Source organism: Manis pentadactyla, chromosome 1, assembly GCF_030020395.1.
Source record: "Manis pentadactyla isolate mManPen7 chromosome 1, mManPen7.hap1, whole genome shotgun sequence".
Classification (NCBI taxonomy): Eukaryota; Metazoa; Chordata; class Mammalia; order Pholidota; family Manidae; genus Manis; species Manis pentadactyla.
This window is the reverse complement of record NC_080019.1, coordinates 174,776,583-174,802,134: the sequence shown is the minus strand read 5'-3', so window position 1 is coordinate 174,802,134 and position 25,552 is coordinate 174,776,583. Positions and strand designations below refer to the sequence as shown.

Below are 25,552 nucleotides of genomic sequence, written 5' to 3'. Positions count from 1 at the left end.
CCAAACCCCCCTACTCCAAATCCACTTTTTTTTTTTATGGGGGAGGGAGTTGTAGTGTAAACTGGATGGGAAAGCAACTGGCCCCATATCTGGAATTTCTATGAATTAGGAATATGGGTTACTTAGGGCCTTTTGTTCTAATCACCAGTTTCAGGAAAAACATTTCTCAAACCATGCATGATTTTATCTATCATATTTTCAATACTTCTGAATGTCCCAGGCACTGTCATTCATCTTTACTCTTTCACAATAGCCCTGTGAAGTGTATACCATTATGACCCCTCCATTTCACAGATGAGAGAACCAGCGGTCGAGGAGATTAACCTGGCCACGGTCACAAAGCTACTTGAGATGTAAAGACTCTGCCAGTCTGTTCTTACTGCCTGCTCTCTCATCTACCAGGATGTACTGTTTGAGGGTAGTTAGACAATCAGTGTACCTTTTAGAATGGCATTAAAATTTCAAATTATTGTTATCTTTTTGATTCACTAATTAGTAAAGTGAGTACAGAGTAGAATATTTTTCATGGAATAGGTAAGGAGCTACTGTCTGCAAAACTGCTCACAAGTAAGTCTGCCAGAGCACGTAGGCTCCTTTGTGGAGTACAGCAGGTCACTAATCAGAGCTCACACCCAAGCTGAACCTGCAAACTACATGCCTGAAAATGCCCAGGTCTGCATAATTCTCTAATACTTCTGAAAATTGCTTTCTCTCCAGCAGGTCTTGACTCTGCAAATTTTACTGAAATGTGTAAATTCAGGCTTTTTGACCTTTAATAGGTCCTCTCTCTTACTTGGCAATTCTTTTGCTCAACGTTAATTGACATTCTTAATATTCCCTTCAGCTCCTGTAGATGACAAATGCTTTACTCAGTTCATATTTTTAGATTATGGCCACCACAAGCTGACTTCTTAAAACAGATCCAGCTCTCTCTCAGGAACTGTCATTATTAACAGACCTTTACAATTGGAAGGGACGTAAGCCCATTGCAATGGCCATGTGTGGTTATCACATGGAATTATACAGAATAACCATATTCTAATAAAATAACCAGTTAGCTCACTTCTCCACCCAATGAAATCACACAATCAGTGTGACAAGTCAGTGTGTCTGTAATATCTCTGATGTCCAAATTAAAGGGCAGGTCTAAGAAACTTGTTTTTTGTGTTTACCGCAGAGGATTCTGTGTCAAGGATGTTGTGTGTGGTCTTACACGCTGAGTCTGAGAGGTGGGTCCCAAGGGAAACACTGTCTCTGGTCTCAGTATCTGGAACGATTAAACTTTTCCTGATCAACTGGTTTGTTTTTGCCTACTGGCCACTGTAAATCTTCAAATTCAACCTTGCCTTTATTGTTCCTCCTCTATGGAAACTGCTTGTCAAGTTACAAGCAGCCTCTATTTTGCCAAGTCCAGGGGACACCTCTATGACTTCATTTTGCTCATTTGGTTCAGCAGCAATTAATGCAGTTGACAACTCCATCCTTCTGGTACTACTTTCCTCTCTGGCTTCCATAATATATTCTCTTCATGCTTCTCCTTTTTCTCTGGGTGTTCCTTCTCAGTCCCCACTGCTGTCTCCTCCTTAGCCTGACCGGTCACGTTAGAAGGCTCCAGGGCTTGCATCCAGCTCCGGATTCTGAAGCTAGCTCTGAAAATGCGCTCCATCAGGAGACAGTCCTTCCCCTCGCAACCATCATTATTCCCACTACTTCCTAGTTAGAAATTCAAAAGATAAAGCAACACTGTCTATCTGGATTTAGGGGTAACAGTAAGAATTCCAGGCCTTTGTCTTCTTAAAAATACAGCTGTGTTTCTCTGTTGTTTTTCCCTTGGAAACTTTTTTTTTCCTTGGCCACCAGCTTTCGAAGAACAGTGAATTCGATTGTGGCTTCTCTTGATTTGATATTTGGTAAGTATATATACTTTTGATTTTTTCAAGTTTTTGTTTATTTTATTAGATCCTGGGGACAGAAGGTTTTTTGATGCAGTTTAAAGCTACCCTGTTAATCAGAAACATTTTAAGAACTTTTAACAACATAAATTGGACTTTGTTGTTCCTCTGTTTAGAACAGTTCAGGGGCTTTTTGCACTGGGTGTAAGATCCAACCTCTTTCCATGGCTTACAAGTTGCCCATGTATTCCCTGCCAACTTCAGGAGGTACTACTTTCACCCTGTGTTTGCTCCAGCCCTGTGGTTTTTGCACTTGATAGTCCCGTTAGAGGAAATCCATTTCTCCTAGCAGTTCTCGGGACTGACTCCTTGTCCTTCAGGGATAAGGATAAATGATACCCTCATTTCCTCTGAGAAGTCTTTCCTGATCACCCTACCTAAAGTACTCTGCCCTCTCCACTCCAGTTACTCTCTCTCATATAATCATCTTTTATTTCCTTCATAAAAATAATCACAGTCTGGTATTATCTAGCTTATATTTGTTGTCCTCCTTCCTCTGTCCTTGCAGCTTCATGGAAACTAGAATAGTTTCAAATGAAAGAATGAATTTTGGATTTGGAGGTTTAGGGTAAATTAGATCTACTCAGGCCTGGGGCCGGTGGGGGGGGGCAATTATTGCATTACACAATGCTTGCTAAGAGCTAAAAGGGCATGACCATCTGCTGGTACCTGGTATCTGCCTTTAAGTATTGCCCTAAATTATTCTGCCTTTAAGACAACATTCATTATTCTATTCTGATAACAAAATACACATTATGTCCATTGTAGAAAGTAAAAGTCACTATACTTCCTTAGCCAGTGGTAAACACAATGAACATTTTAGTTAGAATCATCTTTTCAGGAATGATTTGAAGGGTTACTTTGTGTCAGGCAGTTTTAGCAGAAATAAATGGACAAAATTCCTACTGTCATGGTGCTTCTCATCTTTCTTCTTTGCATTTCTTCCCAGTAATTGGGATCAAAAGTATTTAGAGTCTTGTAAACTAGTCATTTTCATTTACAATCTGCTGCAGACATTTCCCTGTGGGATTATTCTACAACATAACTTTAATGGATGTATTGTATCCTAGCATATGAATATGCTATTATGCATTTAACTGAATTCCTGAAGTTGAAAATTCAGATTTTCCATATTATAAATTTAACTTATCCATATTATAAATATTTCTGTGGAAAATATTCTTGTACATAAAATTTTAAACACATTTCATGATTTGCTTAGTACAAATTCCTAGAATTAGAATTTATGACTAAAAGGCAAGTTCATTTTCAAGTTTTTGGATTCATATGATGGAATTGCATTCCTTCTGTGTTATAAAATATATGCTCCCCACAACAATGTAAGAAGGTGCCCATTTCTCTGAACTTTCAGTCAGGCTAAGTACCATTTTCAAAATAATTTTTGTTTATAAAAAATATTTAATTGGTGTCTAATTTTTATTAAATTTCTATTTTTTGCTATTTATATATCTTCCTCAGTAAGTTTCATTCATGTTTTTGGCCCAATTCTTTGGGGGTATTTATGGTTTTCAAAATTGATTTGTGGGAACTTGTTACATATTTAGGATATTGACCTGCCCTATTCATTGCAACTATTACTCTCAGTCTTTGGCATTTTTGTTAATTTTTTTCAGGCTTTTAAAAATACTGCATGCCAATAATATAAATATTTTCCTTAATGATTTCTGCTTTTGGCATTATGCCTAAAAAGGCTTTTCAACTCCTTCAGTCTGTCTGTCTCTGTTTAACTCTTTGTATGTATATGTATATAGTTATATGTATACATATGTTGTTATATGATATGGGGTAGATCCAACTATATTCATCCGAATAATTACAGCAACATTAACTGGATGCATTGATTTTCATTTCAGGGATACGTCACAATTTATTTGATTAATCTCACAATTTTATGAGATGATTAATCCCACTTTTAATTACTATAAAAATTTGACACAAACCTTCCTATAAAGTCTCCAGGTACAGGGTCATTTCTGTTTAAGCATAATTCCACTACATGAGTGATTTCGCCGTGGGGCAGTTCTGGTGATGCAAAGTGTGGCTCTGGTGGTAGATGACTCAAAGAAGAGTGTAAAGGCCATTAGAAAGGAGGAATCCTTGGTCATCACAGCTCACTCCTATCCCCTGGCCCTGCCCATGCTGAGCTTTGAGCCCTCTGAAGTTCCGCCTGGAAAAACATCTCCTTCCACTCACCACCTTGTGGAGTCTCAAGTGGGGCCTCTGCCCTGGTGTATCTGCCAGCGCTATCCCATCTGCTTTCTGTTTTCAGAAATCATAAAAGTCTGCCTTCTCTACCTCCTGCTTTCAGGACTAAAATGGAGTTATTTCTTTTTGTATATCTTTACTGCAATTTTAATGGAGTTTGAGGAAGACTGCTTTTTCTTTTAAAAAAAAATTAAAACACAGAAGTAGGCAGATAATTTTGCCTATTGGAACCCTATCTATTTATCTGGTGTTAGCTTAATGCAAATTCTGCCAACAGTACAAGAAAAAATAGAATAGCCTTTTGAGAGCCTAATAAGTCACTGGCACACTAAGAATGTTTGCTACTCACAGAAACACAGTTCTGAGTTTTAGCCTTACAATGTTCCCAACCAAATAATTGATGAGAAAATTCAAGCATAGGGACACAGATATCTGAACCATACTTGTCCACACCCCTATATGCAAAAATATATCTAGACATGTGAGCCCAAAATCATGAACAGACATAATTACACTTATATACTCACAACTTATATATTTACAAGAATAGGTGGATTTGCATAGAGTTAAGACAGCGGTTGATTACATAAGAGAAAAGGAAGGCAAGTGGAGGAGAGTGGGTGAGTAAACCTGAAAATAAGTTCAGAAATAGGAGGCTTTATCATGGAAATTACTTGACAATAAATATATTCATGTATCAAATTATTATACTGTACACTTTAAACTTATACAATATGTCAATTAAATCAAACTGGAAACACACACACATACACACACACACACATACACACACATACACACAAAGTAATGGAGGATAATATTAAAAATAAAGCATATGCAGAAGACCAAAGAGTAAAAACATGGGAATTTGTAAAGCATGGGGGAAACAAGGTCCTTTTCTTAGAAGGGTCATGTATTCCTATTTCTATTGTTTCTGAGCTTCATAGCTATGCCCCTTCACTCTCCTGTTATAAAATATACTTAAAAATATTCACCTCCACATTTATTATTTCTTAAAAACAGCTTGACATATTCATATACCATAAAATTCACCCTGTTCAAGTGTACAGTTCTGTGGTTTAGAGAATAGTCAGAGTTGTACAACCATAACTACTTACCTAGTTCCAGAAATTTCCATTACCCCTGAAATAAACCTCATGCTCATTGCATTCATTCTCCACTATCCCCCTTCTCTGGCAACCACAAATGTACTTTCTGTCTCCATGGATTCTCCTATTTTGGACATTTCATATAAATGAGAACAAATAATATGGGTCCTTTTGTGTCTGGCTTCTTTCATTTTGCAGAATGTTTTCAAGGTTCATCCAAGTCAGAGTCATGTATCAGTGCCTCATTCCTTTTTATTACCAATTAATATCCCATTGTATGGATGTATCAGTTTTTTTCATTTTCAATTTTTTAAAACTGTGGTAAAAAACACATAATATAACATTTACCACTTTAACTCTTTTCATTATCTACAATATTACTTTGGTTTCAAGTATAAAACATAGTGATCTGACAGTTATCTAAACTATTAAATCCTCACCCCAGCTATGTAGTTACTGTCAACACAGAAAGATGTCACAGAACTATTGGCTATATGCTCTATGTTGTACTTTCATCTCTGTGGCTAATTCATATTATGATTGAGATTATGTGCTTCTTTATCCCCCTCACCTATTTCACCCACCCACTTCAACCCCTCCCCCATGGCAACCCCCAGTCATTTCACAGTGTCTATGAATCTATTGCTATTTTGTTATTTTGTTTTGTTTTTAGAGTTCACATATAAGTGAAATCATATGGCATTTGTCTTTCTCCACCTGGCTTATTTACTTAGCATAATACCCTTTAGATCCTTCCATATTGTCATAAATGACAGGATCTTTCTTTTTTATGGCTGAATAATATTCCATTGTATATATGTATCACCTCTTTATCCATTCATCTATTGATGGGCACACTTTGGTTGCTTCCATATTTTGGCTATTGTAAATAATGCATCAATAAACATAGGGTTGCATATATCTTTTTCAATCAGATATTTTGTTTTCTATGGGTAAATTCCTAAAAGTGTAGTTACTGGGTTCTATGGTATTTCTATTTTTAGTTTTCTGAAGAAACTTCATATTGTTTTCCACAGTGGTTGCACCAATATACATTCCTACCAACTGTGTATGAGTGATTCCTTTCCTCCACATCCTCTCCAACACTTGTTATTTCTTGTCTTTTGGATGGTGGTCATTCTGACTGGTGTGAAGTGGTAGCTCATTGTGGTTTTGATTTGTATTTCCCCGATGATTAGTGAAGTAGAACATTTTTTCATGTGCCTGTTGGCCATCTGTATGTCTTCTTTGTAAAAATGCTGTTTAGGTCCTCTGCCCATTTTTTAATTGGGTTATTTATTTATTTTTTGGCATTGAGTCATATGAGTTCTTTATATATTTGGATGTTAGCCCCTTATTGGATATATCACTTATGAATATATTTTCCTGTATCATACTGTAGGTTGCCTTTTTGTTTTGTTAGTGGTTTCCTTTGCTGTACAGAAGCTTTTTAGTTTAATATAGTCCTACTTGTTTATTTTTGCTTCTGTTTCCCTTGCCCAGGGAGACATATTCAGAAACGTTTCTCATGCTTATGTTCAAGAGATTTTTGCTTGTTTTCTTCTAAGTTTTATGGTTTCATGTCTTACACTTAGGTCTTTAATCCGTTTCAGGTTTACTTTGGTGTATGGTGTCAGAGAGTTAACACCCTAACCACTTTTAAGTGTACAGTCCTGTAGTATTAAGTACATTCACATTGTGTACAGCAGATCTCCAGAACTTTTCTGTCTTGAAAACCTAAAACTATTAAACAACTCTATTTAATACCTATTAAACAACTTTTCATTTTCCCTTTCCCCCAGTCCCTGATAACCACTGTATTCTGTAGAACAATGAATTTGGCTAGCTTAAAGTGGAATAAAAAAATATTTGTCTTTTTGTAACTGGCTTGTTTCACTTAGCATAATGTCCTCAAAGTTCATCCATGTTGTAGCATATGACTGGATTTCTTTCCTTTTTAAGGCTGAATAATACTCCATTGTGTGTAAAGACGACATTTTATTTGTCTATTCATCTGTCTATCATCACATTTAAAAAAATCCATTCACCACTTGATGGACCTTCGTGTTGTTTCCACATTTTGGTTATTATGAGTGTTGCTATGAACATACATGTACAAGTTTTTGTATGGCCAAACTCTTCAACTGACTTGAGTGTTTTCAATTGACTTGAGTATATACCTAGGTGTGGAATTGCTAAGTCATATGATAGTCTTTCACCTTCCCACTAACAGTGTATGTGTTCTAATATCTGCACGTCCTTGTCAACACTTGTTACTGACTGGGTATGAAATGGTATTCTTGTCATGGTTTTGATTTAAATTTCCCTAATGATGAATGATATCACGTTTATTCAGTAAATGAAAGAGAGGAGGAGATAAGGCCCCGGAAAACTGCACTAGTAACTTCAGCTTGTATTACTGTGAAGAGATCAGGGTGGCTAGGGAAAGCTGTGAGGGAAGGTTATCAGGACTGTCAGGTAAAATCTAACATTGATACTGTTGATAATAATACTACTAAATAGTAAATGCTAACAGTGCCAGGTATTAAGTGCTTCTACATGTTACCTCATTTAACAACACTTGAGACCCTCACACCTCTTATCTGTGGGAATAACTGTCAGAAGCATCCTTAGAGGATTCCTTCAAGGGAAATCGTATGTTTTGATCTCTGCTTGTTCTGACATTCAAACTGTTTCCCATTACATTTTCTTTTTCTGGAAGATAAGAAAATCTCACATTTGGTGGTTGAGGTGATGTGGGGAAAGAATCACAGGGTATGGGTTGAGGGGTTAGGAATGACTGAGAGGAACAGGTTTCTTGAATTGAGAATTTCCCTCTGACCAGAAGAAAGTTTGTACTGATTTCTATCATAAGTGCCAAGTAAAATGAAGTCTGTATCTTTAAAAGTACAAGAGGAATTTTATATTTTACTTTAACAATGTTATTAAACATCAATTATGATCTCTTGAGGTGCTAGCAATGTTTTAAATTAATTTTTTGTATTGAAGTATAGTGGACATACAATATTATATTAGTTTCAGGTGTACAACATAGTGTTGCATTTTTATTCCTTGAGCCCTCCATGTCTTCTGTCAGTTTTACTCTGAAGAGGCCATCTCTGAGGCTTCTCTTACAGTTAACAGCCAGTTCCACCTAGACTCTCACTTTTAGTGTTTACTTCTGGTAAACACTAGGAGTGGTTTACTGGTCTGGGATGACTTCCTACCACCGAGGGACTAAGAACTGAATATACTTTCAGCTGATTGATCTTCTACACTAGGCGGCTCTTTTAGTAAAGAGCTTGATTCACCAAAAATGAGGCTTGATCTCCATTTTCTCCCATTTTTCAGCTAGACATGTTCAAACAGGATCTCTGGACCATACCAAGCCCATCCCCTTTGGTCCACTGCCACATTGTGAAAGGTCAAAATGACAGTTGTGAAATGTATCACAGAAAGCCAGTGAGAAGGGCCAAGTGGCTGGTGTGGTCTGGTACAAGGTGTTCTGCCTAAGAAACATTAAAGCCACCAGGTATTAGGACTGAAAACTAGCTAACTGAATTTGTTAATACCTTATTTCAGATGTTATTGGTACCATCCACGTTTTTGATCACTAATAATGTTGGCCCTTCAATTGTTGGGTTATTTTGTTCAACCAACTGATTAAGCATAACTTTGGTTATGTCACACAACTTTTCCCATAAGGTTCACTGCAAAGTTATTGGCTTTCACCCTAGTTTTGCCAGTCCACAACCCACAGAAAAGCTGTTTATCTGAGAACATTTATTGAACCTAAGCACATGTACATTTTGTGGACTGTTGAAAAAAATTAAATAAGCTTTGAGTTACAAGGAGATTTTTTGTATAATTATTAGAAATGAAATTCAAGTATAAAAAAGTAGGATGTATGCATCATTGTTAAAAGAGAATTGGAATCACACTGAGTCACCAGTTAAACAATATAAAGAATCAAGTCGTCTTTAATGTTCAAGTAGAAATTGAATGAAAGGTTCAGTTCACAAAAACAGTATCAGATGATCATCATCTCAGTTATGATTGCTGAGCAGATACTGTCCTATTAGACAGACCACGTTAAGGCTTTCTGCTTTTGAATACCAGTTGGACTGGTTGGTTACACATTCCACATAATGTAGACACTGTTCAGTCAACAAAGGTAATGAGCAAGTGACATTCTACCTCTCCCACGGGTGTATATGGAGTAGTATAGCATGTTTGTGTTTTGCTGTATGTTAATCAGAAGAGAACTATCCCTAGGGATAGATTAAATCACATCTACTAATGGCAGGATATAACAGGCAGGGTCAGAAAGGAAAATAGTAAAAATATATTGGAGGTATTAAGAAACAAGAAAAGAGATATTAAAACAATCACCTTACATAAGAGGGAGAAAAAGTGCTATTGCAAATTATTTTCCATATATGTTCTAATTAAAAATTCTGTGAAAGGCTTGGAGACATGATAGACTTGTATGCTTTATGAGACTTGCATACAAATTGCTAATATTCTTTTCTTGATCTTCCTTGGGATCTGTGAACTTGTTAAGTGCTTTGGACGAGTGGGTACCTAATTATCAATGCATGGGTAAGTATAACATGTGTCTGTTTTTGTATGATTAGCCAGAGGTATCTGTAACCGCTGTGTGAATTTTGCAACTAGGTACTCTATAGATTTTTACTCAAAAATTAAGAACACATTTAGGCAGAGTCACTACCAACAACCTTTCAAAATCCATTTTTCATAGTGAGAAACAGAATGTAGTATTGACACTGACGGTTGAGGAGAGATTCATTCTTGGTAGGTTTCATATTTGTCTCTGTGTTTTATCATTTCCTGTACCTGAGGAGAATGAAAAATAATTTTTTTCCACTTGCAATTTTGGTCTACTTGGAATTACCATATTTTGTAGGGTTAAAATATGTAGCAATTTAAAATACAGAAGTCCTTGTACTGACCTAATACAAATAATTTAGACTTTGATAAGTCAAGAATATATGTTATAATCTCTAGAGGAACCATTAAAAATATTAAGAGGCTTATTAGGGCAGTAATTATCGATACATATCATATACATTTGTCAAAACCTGTAGAATATAGAACGCAAAGAGAGGGATCATAATATAAACCATGGACTTGAGTTAATAGCGCAGTATGAATATTGGTTTACCAACTGCAACAAATTATCACACTAATGTAAGATGTTAATAGGCGAAACCCAGGACGGGAGTTGGGGAGTGGGGGAAGGGAAAAGGACTAAGCGGGAACTCATATTTTCTGGTCATTTTTTCTGTAAACCTAAAACTATTCTAAAAAATGAAGTCTGTTAATTTTTAAAAGTCACCCTAATTTTAAACAAGAAAAAATTAAGAGAGTTTAACATCTAAAGTAATAAAAAGCGGAATGATAAAAGAAAGGAAAAAGTGGAGGAAAAAAACAGAACAGGTAGGACATAATAGATGTATGTGGTAGGACAAAAGATTTAAATCCAAATATATCTTTAATAATATCAAATAAAAATGGGCTAAATGGTCTAATTCAAAGCTTGTTAGACTTGAATAATGATAAAAAATTACAATATGTGCTATTTATAAGAACTAAATGAAGTGAACTAAATGAAGTGAAAATACCATGTAGTGAAGTTTATGTGATAAACTTTAAATGCATATAGTATATATAAAAAAGGAAGATCTGCTTCCTATATGAAAGAGTAAGCACTTTAAAAAATGAAACCTACAAATGAAAGTTATGTACTAAAACTTAAGGACATAGTAAAGCTAAAAGTAATAAGGATGGAAATATATATGCCATTTAAATATTGACCAAATTAAATCTTGTATAGCCATAACAATGTTGAGCAGTGTTCATGCTATACCTTTTAATGGTAAAAGGTTTAGTTTACCAGAAAGATGTAAGAATATTAAATTCACAGGCACCTAATAACATAGCCTCAACTATATATACACTGCATAAATTGACAGAAATACAGAAGATAGGCAAATCCACAATTATGTTGCAAGACTTGAAAACATGTTAAGCAAATCTGATTTAATGGATATATTTGGAACACTTCCCATAATTACAGAATAAATCTTTTTCAACCCCAGTTAAATATGAAAATATGAAAGCTTTTCTCTATGATCAGGAAGAAGGCAAAAATTAACCTTATGCTGTCATAAAACAAGTTAACACATTTCAAAGATTTAAAATCTTGTTCTATGAGCAAATACAACTGACTTAGAAATTATTAACCAAAGGGCAACTAGAAAATCCAATATTTGATCATTTATATAACTAATCTAATGTCCTCAAACCCATCAGTTGAAGAAGTCATAATGAAAATTAAAAATTGTTTTGAACTAAATGAAGTGAAAATACCACATAGTGAAGTTTATGTGATAAACTTTAAGTGCATATGTTATATATAAAAAAGGAAGATCTGCTTCCCATATGAAAGAGTAAGCACTTTAAAAATGAAACCCACAAGTAACAGTTAGGTACTATGATAAAATATAACCCCATGTCCAAAACAAACAGACAGACAGACAAACAGGCATACAGACAAACAAACCCAAAGCCAAACCACACAAAACCCCACAACTCCCTGAATGCTCTGGACACTAAGCAAAGACATGCAGATTTGGGAGGGGAATCTAAACTGGAGCGAGTGACCAACGTGGAATAACTTTGACCCAGTGACAGCTCTGGCTGTGGCTGCTCAGAATTGTCTAAGATTCCAAAAGACTGTCTTTCTGGATGGAAGAATCAGGGGAAGTAACCTGATTGATTTGGCCAGATGTGAAGAGTGAAGGGGAATCCTAGAAAAGGGAAGAAATTCCCCAAATGTATGTGAACTCTGCATAAGCCTCAAGCTGACGCTTGAATCGTGCACTTGCAGGATAGATTCAAAGCAGTGCAGCAAGGGCTTAAAGAACTGGCCTGAGCTATGATCCAACAACCACAGAAAGCAAGAGAGAGCTTACAGTTTGAATCTAACCAAGGAAAACTAAGAGTGTTCATTGCCAGCAGTCCTGTAATACAAGAAGTGCTAAAAAAAGATTTTCTGTTTGAAGAAATAATTTCAGAGAGAAACTTGAAAATTCACAAATGAATGAAGAACGTTAGAAATATAAATTATCTGGATAAATGTAAAAAGATTTTTTCTACTTAAGTTCCTTAATATATATACATGATTATTTAAATCCATAATTATATTATTGTCTTGGGAGTTTTTCATATATGTAGAAAGTGATACATGTAAGAAGTTTAACATAAAGGACAGTGGATGGGAGTAAAGGGTCCTATATGATTATAGTTTACTTTTGATGTGAAGTGATACAAATATTAACTTTGTTCCGTGAAGGGTTAGGGATATATATTGTAATCCCAAAAGCAATCATTAAAAAATAATATGCGGTTTAGTTAAAAAGCCAATAGATAAAGTCGAATACTAAAGTTATTCAAATAATCTAAAAGAAGGCAATGAAAGGGGAACAGAGGAATTAAAAAAAACAGACACTAAAAACAAGCAATAAAATGGGAAATCTAAATTAAACTGTATTGATAATTAGGTTAAATGTTAAGGTTTATACCAGGGGTTGGTATAAACTTCTTCTGAAAAGGCCTGGATAATACTGACTTTAGGCAGGACAAATATTATCTCTGTTACTGCTACTGAGACCCCCTTCTTCCTGCCCTTCCCCTCCTTTCTCTCTGACCCAATCTTCTCTTTTTTCCCCTCTTCTTCCTTTCCCCTTCTTCCTCCTCCTCCTCCTACTTCAACCACTTAAAAAATGTAAATTCTTTCTTAGAATGTGGGTTATTTAACAAACAGATGGTCCTAAACAACAACAACAACAAAATCAGCAATAAGATGGAAGATTTGAATAACATTACGAACTTCTGTGATCTAACTGAAACTAACTGAACACCAGAACAACAACAGTAGAAAACACATTCTTTTCAAGTGAATATAATACATTGTCCAAGAGGGACCATATACTGGGTCACAAAAATGTTTTAATAAATGGAAACAGACTGAAATTGTACAGAGAACAACAAAATTAAACTGGAAATCAAGAACAATATCTAGAAAAACTCCAAATGTTTGGAAATGAAACAATATTCTTCTAAATAAATAGCTGGTCAAAGAAGAAATCACAAGAGAAATTAGAAAATATTTTGAACTGAATGATAATGAAAATATAACATCAAGATTTGTGAGATGCAACTAATGCAGTGCTTAGAGGGAAATACGTTTTTAAATGTCTATATTAGAAAAGAAGAAAAGTCTAAAATCAATAATCTAAGGCTTTGCATTAAGAGGCTAGAAAAAAAAGTAAGCCAAAATTAGGAAGAGGAAAGGAGATATTGAAATAAAAGATAACAATAGAGAATACTAACGGAGCCAAAAGATGGTTCTTTGAAAACTCAACCAAATTGATTAAACCCTAGACTGATGAAGAGAACTCAAGTCACATGAGAAAGACTTCACTAATCATCAATGGCTTTGAGGATGAAGAAAGAGGACCAGCAGCAAAGAATACAGTGGCTGCTAGAAACTGGGAATGGGCCTCAGCTTACAGTCAGCATGTCATGGAGACCGTGGTCCTACAAATTCAGTTCATTTATCTCCTTCAGTGAAGTGTATGTTCAAGTCTTCTATCCATTTTTAAATTAGGTTGTCGTTTTCTTAAGGTGCAACAGTGAATTCTGCCAATAACTCAAATGGGTAAGAGATGGATTTTCCCCTTAGGGCCTCCAGAAAGGAACACAGTCTGCCAACACCTAGATTTTAGTTTGGGGAGACCTGTACCAAACTGTAAGACCTATAGAACTGTAAGAAAGTTGTATTAATTGAAGCTACTAGGTTTATAATAATTTGTTACAGCATCATAAGAAAATGAATACAACACTTTACACAAATAACTACATGAATCATGGACCTAAATTTTAAAGTATAAATGATAAATCTAGAAAACATAGGAGAATGTCTTTGTTACTTGGGTTAGGTAAACATTTCTTAGTCTCAAAAAAGCACAAATTCTGAAAGGAAAGGTTGGCGAATCACATTTCATCAGAATTAAAAATGTTTGCTCTTTGAAAGACACTGAAAGGAAAACCAAGGGAGAGTTACACAGTGGAAGAAACTATTTGCAATATATTTATCTGATAATAGACTGGTATATCCAGAATATATAAAACACTCTTGTACCTTAAGAAGAAAATAAAAACCTAATTTAAAAATGGATAGAAGATGTGAACACAAACTTCACTAAAGGAGATAAATGAATGGCCAATAAGTTCATGAAAAGGTATATGTATATTTTTTGTTATCTCCCTGATAAATAGACACGTTGAACATTAGAACATTACAACTAGAAACTATCTGAAAAAGTGTAAAAACATCACATTTCTGTATATGATATATAGAAATATGTATATAAAGCTACATAAATAAATGTTTATATGTGCACACATATGTGTGTGTGTGTGTTCTTTTACATTTATCCAGATAATTTCTCTAATGTTCAACATGTCTATTCATTAGGGAAATGTAAATTAAAACTACAATAAGATAGCACTATACACATACTAGAATGGCCAAAATTAAAAAGATTGACAGATCAAGATTTGGTGAGAAGAAATGGCTGCTTGAAGATTTGGGGCAGGAAAACTATAAGCTATTTCTGGAACATCTTGTTACAGCAGAAAACAATGAAATGATTAAAGATTACAAGGAACGTTAAAGGTGTTAGGAGTCACCCAGAAAAGTTCCCACTGGCCTCAAATAGGGAAATCTGAACATCAACAAGAATAATAACTATAAGGGCTTAAAATACATGAAGTATGTTTAAACTTATGAGTTGATCATGTTAAAAACATTGGTCACCTTTAGAGAAGTCTATGAAAGGCTTCTGCAAACAAATAAAGAGAAAGTCACTTACCTGTTTTCCTATGTAATCTGTGCCTTAGGGTGACCAAATAGTTAATGAGATGTAATATGGCTAATAAGTGAAAAAAAAAAGAAGATAAAATTAGAGTATCACCATTTTGCAATCCCTAATGAATTAATAGGTCAAGCAATGATCATTAATAACTGCTTACAGCAGAAAAGACCATTAATTCCTGGCTCATTTGCACCAATGGGGGGTCAGAGAGAAGAGCACCTACAAGGGAGTCTTTATAAGACAAAAAACTGAACCTGGATGTGAAGAAACCATTAGATACAACCAGCAATGTACAGAAAATATAGGGTTCAGAAGAACATAATGAATGATATCGTTGGAAAGTAATCAGCAAAAGCCAGACTGGGAAACTCTTCAGGACAAATGACCTGATTATTTGAATAAAAAATATTGTAAGAGAGAGAATAGCATGGTGACTGAGATTTCCTTCAAGACAATCTGGGGAGAAAGGAAGCGGGTACCATATATGGTAAGGGAGCTTCCTTAACATAATTAATAGTATTTGTAAAACAAAACAGACACCACACTTAGTGGCTAAAGAGTGAAAACTTTTTTTTTAAAGATCAAGAGCAATCCAGGTGAACGACCATAGCTACTTGTATTCAGTATTAAATTTATTGGAGATCTCTAACCAGTACACAGTGTCAATGAATGTCCCAAGAGGAAACAGATGACACATTCAAAATGGAAGAATTCAGTGAGGGCTTATTCATAAAGGGGCCATTTAAAAAGAATTAGTCATAGGGGAGTCATAGGAGATAATGCAATAATCCAGAGCTAGTAAAAGTTGAATTAACCTCTTAACCTTGAAGGTCAGAGGACGGAACATTACTGGAATTCAGAAGCAAAGATCACTTAGAGTGAGATGCCTGAGAAGAGTAGTGACCTTCAGGGAACTCAAGACAGATCACCAGGGAAAAGGCCAGCGGAACAGACTTAATCTCATCCTCTTTCAGCTTTGCAGTCTTCCTCCAGGGTTTCCCGTTTGCTTAACCCAAACTGAAGTCAGAAGGACTGACAATTGATCTACATCATACTGATTCTTTGCAGGGTGGAAAAGAGAGGAGTGTGGACCTGAAAGGGCAAAGAGACGCTATACAGTACATAATAGGACAAGGGTGGGGGAAGGATAAGGGTTGGAAAGGTCAAATAAAGCTGTCATTATTTGCAAGTGATATGACTATATATGTAGAAACGCCCAAAGTCTCTACAAATACATGATTAGAATTAATGAGTTTAGTAAGGCTGGTGGATACAAGGTCAACAAAAAATTAGCTGTAGTTGAATAGCTGGCAATTATGACCTGAAATGGTAAACATTGCTAATTATACTAGTATTGAAATTATGAAACATCCATGATGTCTATCAAATGTTTGTGCAAATAATTATACTGAGAGAAATCAAAGACCTAAATAAATGAAGGGCATAAAAGATTGGAAATACTCATTATTTCAAGCTGTCACGTTTCCCCAAATTGATCTACAATTTCAAAGCAATCCCAATAAAGATTCCACTAGTGTGTGCTTTGAGTGTGTGTGTGTGTGTGTGCATGCACGTAATTTTAAATACTGATATGGAAATGCACAGGCCTAAGAACATCCAAGACATTTTTAAAGAAGAATATTAATAACATTAAGACTTATTGTAAGGAATACTAATTAATACAGTCTTGTATTGGAGCAAGGATAGACAAACATACAGTAGGAATCAAAGAGCAGTGTGGAAGGACTGGTCTTTTTAATAAAAAGTGCTCTGTCAATTGGATGTCTGCTTGGAAAAAAATGAAGCTTGACTCCACACCCTACACAAAATCAGTTCCAAATTGATCTGATATAAATGTAAAAGACAAAAGCAAACAAAATTGAAAAACAAAAAAATAATAAAGCCCACCAACAAATTTCAACAGAGTAATATAGGGGGCTATCTTCAGGAACTTGGGCTAAGGAGAGACTTCTAAAAGAGGACACCAGAAATACTAATCATAAGTGAATAGGTTATAAAATTTGATTGTATCAAAATCAAGAATTTCTGTTCATCAAAAGATACCCTGAAGAGATACAAAGAGAAGGCAGAGAGTGGAAGATGATACCTATAACAAACACAAGCAACAAAGAGTTCATAACAAAAATATAAGGAACACAGTTACAAATGAGTGGGGGAAAAAAGACAGACAATACGATCGAAAAATAAGTATTTCCAAATGGCCAAAAAGCAAATGAAAACGTATGCAACTGTCTTAGTAATCAGAAAAAAGCAAACTGAAACTGCAGTGACTTAATACTGTTTACCCATCAAAATGGCTAATAATAAAAAGACTGATAATATTAAGTGTGGGATGTAAGTGGAAAGGATATAAAACTAGAACTTTAACACATACTGCTGCTGGTAGTGTAAACTGGTGCAATCACTTGGGAAAATTGTTTGAAATAATCTACTAGAGCTGAGCAAACACATGCCTTGTGATCCAGCAATCACTCTCTGGGTATATACTGAAGAGAAATGTGTGTATATGTGCACCAAGAGATATGTGCACCAAGAGGGCTTCTGGGATGCCAGCAAATGTTTTACTTTTTTGAACTTGAATGGTGGTTGCAAATATGCTCACTTCATGGCAATTCACTAAGTTATACATGTTTTGTGTTCTTGTGTGTGTGCTATAGTTAACAATAAACAGAATAAAAAGGTGGTTCTTTTCTCCTATTCCATACCTGGCCCAGCATAAAACTCAGGGGGTCCTCTGGTCTTTCATAGACTAAGTTTTCAGTGATCTGCTGAGAGAGAGGATAAGGCATCACATTCCGGTTCTGAGTTAAAATTATGTGGTCAGGTTATACCTAAAACAATAACCTAACATGTACCATAGCATTTTAAATACTCATATATACCTACAAGGGACAAATTACTTTCTTACTACTGGTAAAATTAGGCAAGTTAAAGTAAAATTTGGAGGAATAAAAATTTAGTAATGAATAGCAATGGATATTTTTCTAAGTTTCCAAGATCAAAGATGTATTAAGAAAGTTTTTGTTTTGAGAGTTGTGATCTTGCTAGACTGAGAAATTAGTAAATTATTTGTTTTGAAGTTGAAGAAAAGTCTTCTGAATAAAATTTTAAAAACACTATAGAATTTTATATAGAACCTTCCTTCTGAGGCATTTGATTTTAAAAGGTGTAAATGAAGTTCAGTATTTGTAACAAAAAAGTGAGAAAGCACTTAAAAAACTTCAGAGATTTGCTTCCATACTTTAGCTGCTGTTGAATAACCCCCCAAATTATAATGAAGCAAGTAGAATTCTCATTTGCAGGGAATAACAAAAGGACAAATTTCAGGTGTAAAATACTCATGGTCTGTATAATATACCCATGCCAATTTTATATGTTTCTCTTGAGCACACATATGAGAACTAATTTTTCTTATAACACTGCATGTTTTTCCCAACAGAAGAAGAAAATTATTAATAGAATGGCTAGATATCTACTTTTTTCAACAGCTTTCATCCTTGACCTTAATAATTAGTACATTTTTCACTGAAGCCAGAGAACCCAGCCATTAGCACTCTCCCATAAAAGGACATCTTCAGAAAACAAAAGCATAGAGCAGGGTTAATGAACTAAAATCACTTGTCCCTATATTATATAAGGAAACTGAGTGTGGGATTGATGGGATTAATACATAAATCAAGTAATATAGAAATCAAATGTACAAATGCATATGACCTGATTGTTTCTCCTACAACTCCAGATGCATGATCAATAACAAAATGAGTAAAGACAACACAGTTCCTATAACTCGTGGCTGCCCTCACATGGTTTCGGTGTCCTTGAGGAGGATCACTCCCTAAGGCTGGACTCAAGGTCAGATAATGATTGTGTGTTGATCATGTGTTTAACCCCCTACTCAAAATTCTTTGGATGTTTGGGTTCATTTGCTCAATAAATATGAGGAGTGCCTTTTCGGCATTACTCTTGTGCTGTTAAGCCTTGAGTCCCCTGGCTGGCCCTTTCTGGTCTTCACTGTCTCATTGTGTCTCCTCCCTTATCTGCGGGACAGAGGCAGGGAGGGGACCAAGAACTGAGATTCACAGAAGTTAATTAATTTTCCCCAAATCACAAAGATGAGGAGTGACAAAGTTAGGTTGGAGCCTTGGGCTAACAGATCGCAAAATCTGTGCTCTTTATACCCTATTCCTTAAACTTAAACTTCCTCAGTTTAAATGTTTTCACTTCAGGCAGGCCATTCTTACTTTACACTTTTCTAACCACAAAATAACTTCATGTACACATTATTACATACATATATATACCTTGCTTGATAATATTAACTTAAAAATAAGCATGTCAGGCAAACAAAAACCCACCAAGCAACAAGAATTTTAAAATGTGACAATCTCTTATGATTCTATATATTGGCCAAGGAATGTCATGCTTTATCCTGAGGTCAATAAGATGTGTAATTTCAAGAATTAGGAGCAACTTCTAACTACTTATTTTTTACCCTAAAGAATGTAGTTTCTCAAAGGACACCATCAGCAGAACAAAAAGGCATCCTACAGTACAGGAGAATATATTTGTAAATTACATATCGACAAGGGGTTAACATCCAAAACTCTATATAAAGAACTCACAGGCCTCAACACCCAAAAAGCAAATAACCTTATTAAAAAATGGGTGGAGTATATGAACAGACACTTCTCCAAAGAAGAAATTCAGATGGCCAACAGGCACATGAAAAGATGCTCCACATTGCTAATTATCAGGGAAATGCAAATTAAAACCACAATGAGATATCATCTCACACCAGTTAGGATGGCCAACATAGAAAAGACTAGGAACAACAAATGCTGGCGAGGATGCAGAGAAAGGGGAACCCTCCTACACTGCTGGTGGAAATGTAAACTAGTTCAACCATTTTGGAAAGCAGTATGGAGGTTCCTCAAAAAACTAAAAATAGAAAAACCATTTGACCCAGGAATTCCACTGCTAGGAATTTACTCAAAGAAAACAACTTCTCAGATTCAAAAAGACCTATGCACCCCTATGTTTATTGCAGCACTATTTACAATAGCCAAGATCTGGAAGCAACCTAAGTGTCCATCAGTAGATGAATGGATTAAGAAGATGTGGTTCTTCTTATACACAATGGAATACTATTCAGCCATAAGAAAGAAACAAATCCTACCATTTGCAACAACATGGATGGAGCTAGAGGGTATTATGCCCAGTGAAATAAGTCAGGCAGAGGAAGACGAATGCCAAACGATTTTCCTCATTTGTGGAGTATAACAATGAAGCAAAACTGAAGGAACAAAATAGTAGATTCACAGACTCCAAGAAGGGACTAGTGGTTACCAAAAGGGGAGGGGTGGGGGAGGACAGGTGGGAAGGGAGGGAGAAGGGGATTGTGGGATATCATGATTAGTGCACATGGTGTGTGTGGGGTCACGGGGAGGACAGTGTAGCTCGGAGAAGACAAATAGGGACTCTGTGGCATCTTACTGATGGACAGTGACTGCAATGAGGTACAGGAGGGGACTTGATAATATGGATGAATTAGTAACCACATTGTTTTTCTTGTGAAACCTTCATAAGAGTGTATATCAATGATACCTTACTAATAAAAAAAAAAAGAAGAGTGTGATTTCTTAGATGGTCACAGGTTGGTCATCTTTTGAAAGTTATTCTATTCCTGCCTGGAAAGATTTTTTCTCTCCTTTTCAGTTGCCAATGTTTTCTCCTTCCTTCCTAGTCTGGCTCAAACTTTAACCTGTGGCCATGTTTTTGCCTACCAACAAACCTACCTGATCTCTAATCCCTCTGAAGGCTTTCATATCATAGTAGTATCATTCATTTGGTGCTTATCATTTACTGATCTTGGTTAATACATCTTAATGCACTTAATGACTCCTCAATGACATTATCTCTTTTACAGCAAAGGCCCTTTCTTGTACCCCTTGAAAGCTTGGTCAAAATTTGTTTTTTACAATTACTGTAGAACTCACAATTAAAGAACTGGTTTGAGAGGTTTACCTGGAATATTTGTAGAATGCGGTGTTTCTCCATGTAATGTAGTGCAACTTGATAAGGATCTTCATATACTATAGGAGGAAACCCATTCCTATAAGTTTGATCATATGCATCAAAACTCCTTCCTTCTTGGTGTACTGAAATACCATCCTGAAATAGAAATATGCACCCCAAAAATCTTTAATATATTGAAAAGCCCCAGGAATTTTTGTTGTGATTGGTGCTGTTATCAGTGGAATCTGGTGTTGATAGGATTTGAACACCAGGAGTTAGAGAAATGACCCTTTGTTATGAGAGAGCTGGCTAATCCTCCAGGCAGTATAACACACTGCAAGTCCTGGGAGGTACCTTCTGATGCTTTTCCCTTCAAAGATATCCAACTGACTCCAAATTCCTTTCTCCAGTAGAAGCCCAGAGAGAGGAAGTGCCTTAGTGTCCTAGAGTTAACAGCAGAACCAGGACTTGAAAACCCTGGTCTCCTAAATGCTGGTTCATTGGTCCTTCCTGATGGAAGGGTAGCAGAGAAGGCAACACCTCTTTATTTCCGACCCTTCTCCTGCCCTTCCTGAATGCTATGGATCACACACCCACACCACAACATGTGTATTTATTCCTTTCCAACATGTCCCATCCCTGGACTCCCATACCACCAGCACAGGCCCCTGGCTTAGCCTCCAACCTCCCAGGTGGTTATCAAATGCCCCTTTAACCTACAGGCTTGGTTTCCATGGCTTCGGTGTTTTCTTGACTTGTGATATAGTCCAATTTGGTTGAGATGTCAGGGAATCTGTGGGAATAGACTTGGTCTTGTCCTTGGAAATCAGTGGTGATTCTGGCATCAAACATTCTCAATGCTTGCAGATCAGCTGCTCTCTCAGTATCAGTTTCAATCGAAGCTTTGGAATCCTTGAGGTCTGCTTGGGTAGCCTCCAATTTAGAAGGTTGCACTTTGAGGTCAGCCTCTTTGACCTGGATGTCACCAAACTGGGGAAATATTTCATACTCAGACTGGTCATGCAGGCCATAGTTAAGCAGGTTGTCTTCTGTGTGTGCGTCCCCTTCATCCACTAAGTGGTCAGTCTGTGCGTAGTCACCGTAGAGTGCCTTGTCAAGCGGAAGGTGATCAGCTTGGCTGTCAGCCGGGTCAGCAGTCTGGTAGTCAGCTAGTTTGGTAGCTTGCTCATACGCTTGGTGGTGAGTCTTTTCAGATGTTCTGCGGTCGACTTGGCCAGACAGGTTGGGATCCACCTGGACGGACCCTCTTTGGATAGCCCTGTCAGCTGTTCTGTGATAAGTCTGCTCATCTGCCTCCTCTTCGTCCTGGTTCTGCCCATTGTCTTCCTGGCCCACCATGTGGCTGTCATTTGGGGACTTGACCGGGCTTTCAGGTGCCAAGGATTCGGCCAGAGGCTCTTCCGGAGGCTCTTCCATTTTCTGCCTCTCCCCTGACTGGTCTAGCTTGCCAGAGGCTGTGGGTGGGCCGGGCTGGGTCCTCTAGGCGACCTTCTTGAGCGAACAACGGCGCCCGCGGCTTTGTCCCGCCTGGAGCGCGGTCCTTCCGGGGGGGGGCGCGCGGGTCGACGCCCGGCTGGGAGCGGGGGTGCGCTGCCTCGGACTCCGCGAGCAGCCCCCAGTGTGGCGTCGGCTGACGTGCACTGTGGCGCCAGCGCCGGCGGACCCCCTTCCCCTGAGAAGAGGCGGAGCCCCCACGCTGGCCTCTGGGCCCTGCGTGGCACCCTCCCCAAGAGGCGCGTGGGAAATGACACCGCGCAGGTACCACGCCTCTGACCCACCGCGCGCTCGCCCCCAACAGGCGCCCGGCCACCAGGGGGCAGCACGTCCGAGCGTGGTTCCTGTCCCGTCCGCTCAAACCCACGCTGCGGCGGGGACCGACTTGCCTGATCCCGGTGATGCCCGCGGTGTGAGTGCTGGGCTCTGGGCTAGTAACTGGGCCTGCTGAAAATGGTATTCGGTTTTCTCTGGTGACGATGCCAAATTCTGTTTTTACTTTTAATGTTTTTAAGCCATTTTAAAATCTGGCCTTTCAACAAAGTGCTGGCTGGTCCTGTTTTCAGGTTTAGCCCTTCCTAATCTTGTTAGCACATTACTGATCTTTCCTCACAATGAGTGAACCAGAGAGGAGAGTTTTGCTGTCCTCTTCCCTTGTCTCCAGGGACAGGTGAGCCTCTGGTTTCCTCCTCTTTGGGAAGGGCTGTCCTGGCTGTGGAAACGGGGCTGGGAGGCTCCAACGTGTTTTCTTGCTGAATCAGACATAAATGACTGGAGGAGATAAATGAGAGGAGATACAGTGAGGATGGGTTCTAAAATCACTACATCCAATGGTCTTAACAGCAGAAGAGAGGGCGAGGATTAGGAGCCAGAGTTCTGGAAACAAAGGGAGGAAGGTAGATGGGGAAGACAGGAGAAGGAACATTGAAGGAGTGAGGAATTTGCCCTTGATGGTGGAGGCCAGGCTTTGAGATCTGACCCTCTCTTTTTGAAAATCAGCCTTAAAAATCCTCTTGACACCAGCACACTCTGCCTTTAGGAGTAGGGCATTCAGAGGTGCCGATTGAGGAGACATCTGACTGTGATTCTCCAAAGCCTAAGGTTCCTGAGCCAGGCCCTGGGTTGGTATTAGAATGCTAAATATTCCTTTAATAGAGGTTTAATTGCATTTGGTAATTAGAGATGAGGCACAAAAGCCAAATGCAAATAGTTGTGATCAACGTGTGAGGAGGTGGGTACCCTTGGTGCCACACGTGGGAGCAGAAAGGAGACTCTAAGTACACCAAAGTAAGATCATTCATGTTTACAGTACCTAGAATGTAGTAGGTGCTCACGATGTGTTTGTTGAATATAAACATATGGATGATCTGCCATATTTAAAATGTATGGAGCAACTGGATGCTGCGTTTGGAGTAAAATAGGTGATAGGCTATGGTTTGCAACTTCGAAAGGGCATTGGTTTTGTAGATTTGTTTTTCCATTTACAGGTTAAATGTAATCATTGTAGAAAAGTAAGAAAAACAAGAATAAAGAAAAAAATTTTCTGAATACCTGAGGAAACCTTTATTAACATTTTCATGTATATTCTTCTAGAATTTTCCCCATGTAAATCTACATGTCTAATATCTAATGGAATGTGTATATTTTACAAAATGAATCAAACTGTGCAGCTGTTCTATGAACTGCATCTTCCTTTAGCACTATAGTATACATGTTCTTCCTTGTCAGTAAATGTGATCTAAATTAAAGAACTGGCTTTTGAGGTCTGACCAAGTTTGTTCTAATTATGTATCTGCCACTTACTAGGTTGTTAAGCTCAGGCAAATCTCATTATTTCTCTGAACTTCAATTTTCTCATCTGCAGATAAATATGCAGATAATACAATAGCTGAGTTCTTGTGACAACTAAATAGGATAATACGTATAATTAGCTTATATGTGCTTCATAAAGAGCAGTTTTTAAAAGTTTGTATGTAAGCTACTATATGAATTAATTTTGTTGTATTTGACTGTGCTGCATTGACCATCATTGTACATTTTACAAGTTTGTCCTATTTTTGTCCTTAGGAATAATTTGTAGTTTTGGAATTGTTCTGGTCTTTTGAAAGTAGTATATTTAAAAGTGCCCTCCAGAAAAGTTGACCCCATCTATAGTTCCACCAATAATACTTGAGAATGTTATTTCCCTATACCAACATCAATTCTGTATATGTTTTTCATTTTTGCCTCTCTAATAAATTAAAGATAGTATCTTGCTTTAATTTATATTCTTTATAATTCTTTTATAAGGTTGGTAGAGTCCCCACTTTCATTTCTGGCTTTAGTTATTTACAACTTCTTTTTCTGGTCAGTCTAGCTTAAAGGTTTGTCAATTTTGTTGATCTTTTCAAGTAACCAACTTTTTTTGTTGTTGATTATTGTTTTTCTATGCTCTTTAACTTATCTCTGCTCTATTCTTTAGAATTTCCTTTCATCTTCTAGATGTGTGCTTAGTGTGCTCTTCTTATAGTTCTTTAAGGTATAAAGTTAGGTTATTGATCTGAGGTCTTTTTTCTTTTTTAATGTGGGCATTTGCAACTGTGAATTTCCTACAAGCATTTTCTTTGTTATGTCCTATAAGTTTTGGTATGTTGTGTTTTCATTTTCATTTGTGTCAAGGTATTATGTTTTCCTTGTAATTTCTTCTTTGACACATTGGTTATTTAAAGGTGTGCTGTTTAATTTCCAAACATTTGTGAATTTTCCAGTT

The 25,552-nt window shown here is 37.0% G+C and overlaps 1 protein-coding gene across 1 annotated transcript; it reads right to left on the bottom strand.

Moving 5' to 3' along the window:
• Positions 1 to 10,082: 10,082 nt before the first annotated feature.
• On the bottom strand, positions 10,083 to 24,774 carry TEX55 (testis expressed 55). Its single transcript, XM_036883357.2, has 3 exons — positions 22,009 to 24,774; positions 21,298 to 21,444; positions 10,083 to 10,144 (listed from the first exon to the last, which is right to left on the bottom strand). Exons 1-3 carry the CDS (start codon positions 22,723 to 22,725, stop codon positions 10,094 to 10,096), a joined length of 915 nt encoding a protein of 304 aa, XP_036739252.2. The 5' UTR covers positions 22,726 to 24,774; the 3' UTR covers positions 10,083 to 10,093.
• Between the last annotated feature and the right edge of the window lie 778 nt (positions 24,775 to 25,552).

Coding starts and splice junctions, on each gene's coding strand:
- TEX55 (XM_036883357.2), bottom strand. CDS start 22,725: ATGGAAGAGCCTCCGGAAGAGCCTCTGGCCGAATCCTTGGCACCTGAA. Junction 21,445..22,008: donor AAGCCATGGAAACCAAGCCT/GTAGGTTAAAGG, acceptor TTTCTATTTCAG/GATGGTATTTCAGTACACCA. Junction 10,145..21,297: donor GCATTCTACAAATATTCCAG/GTAAACCTCTCA, acceptor CATTCTCCTCAG/GTACAGGAAATGATAAAACA.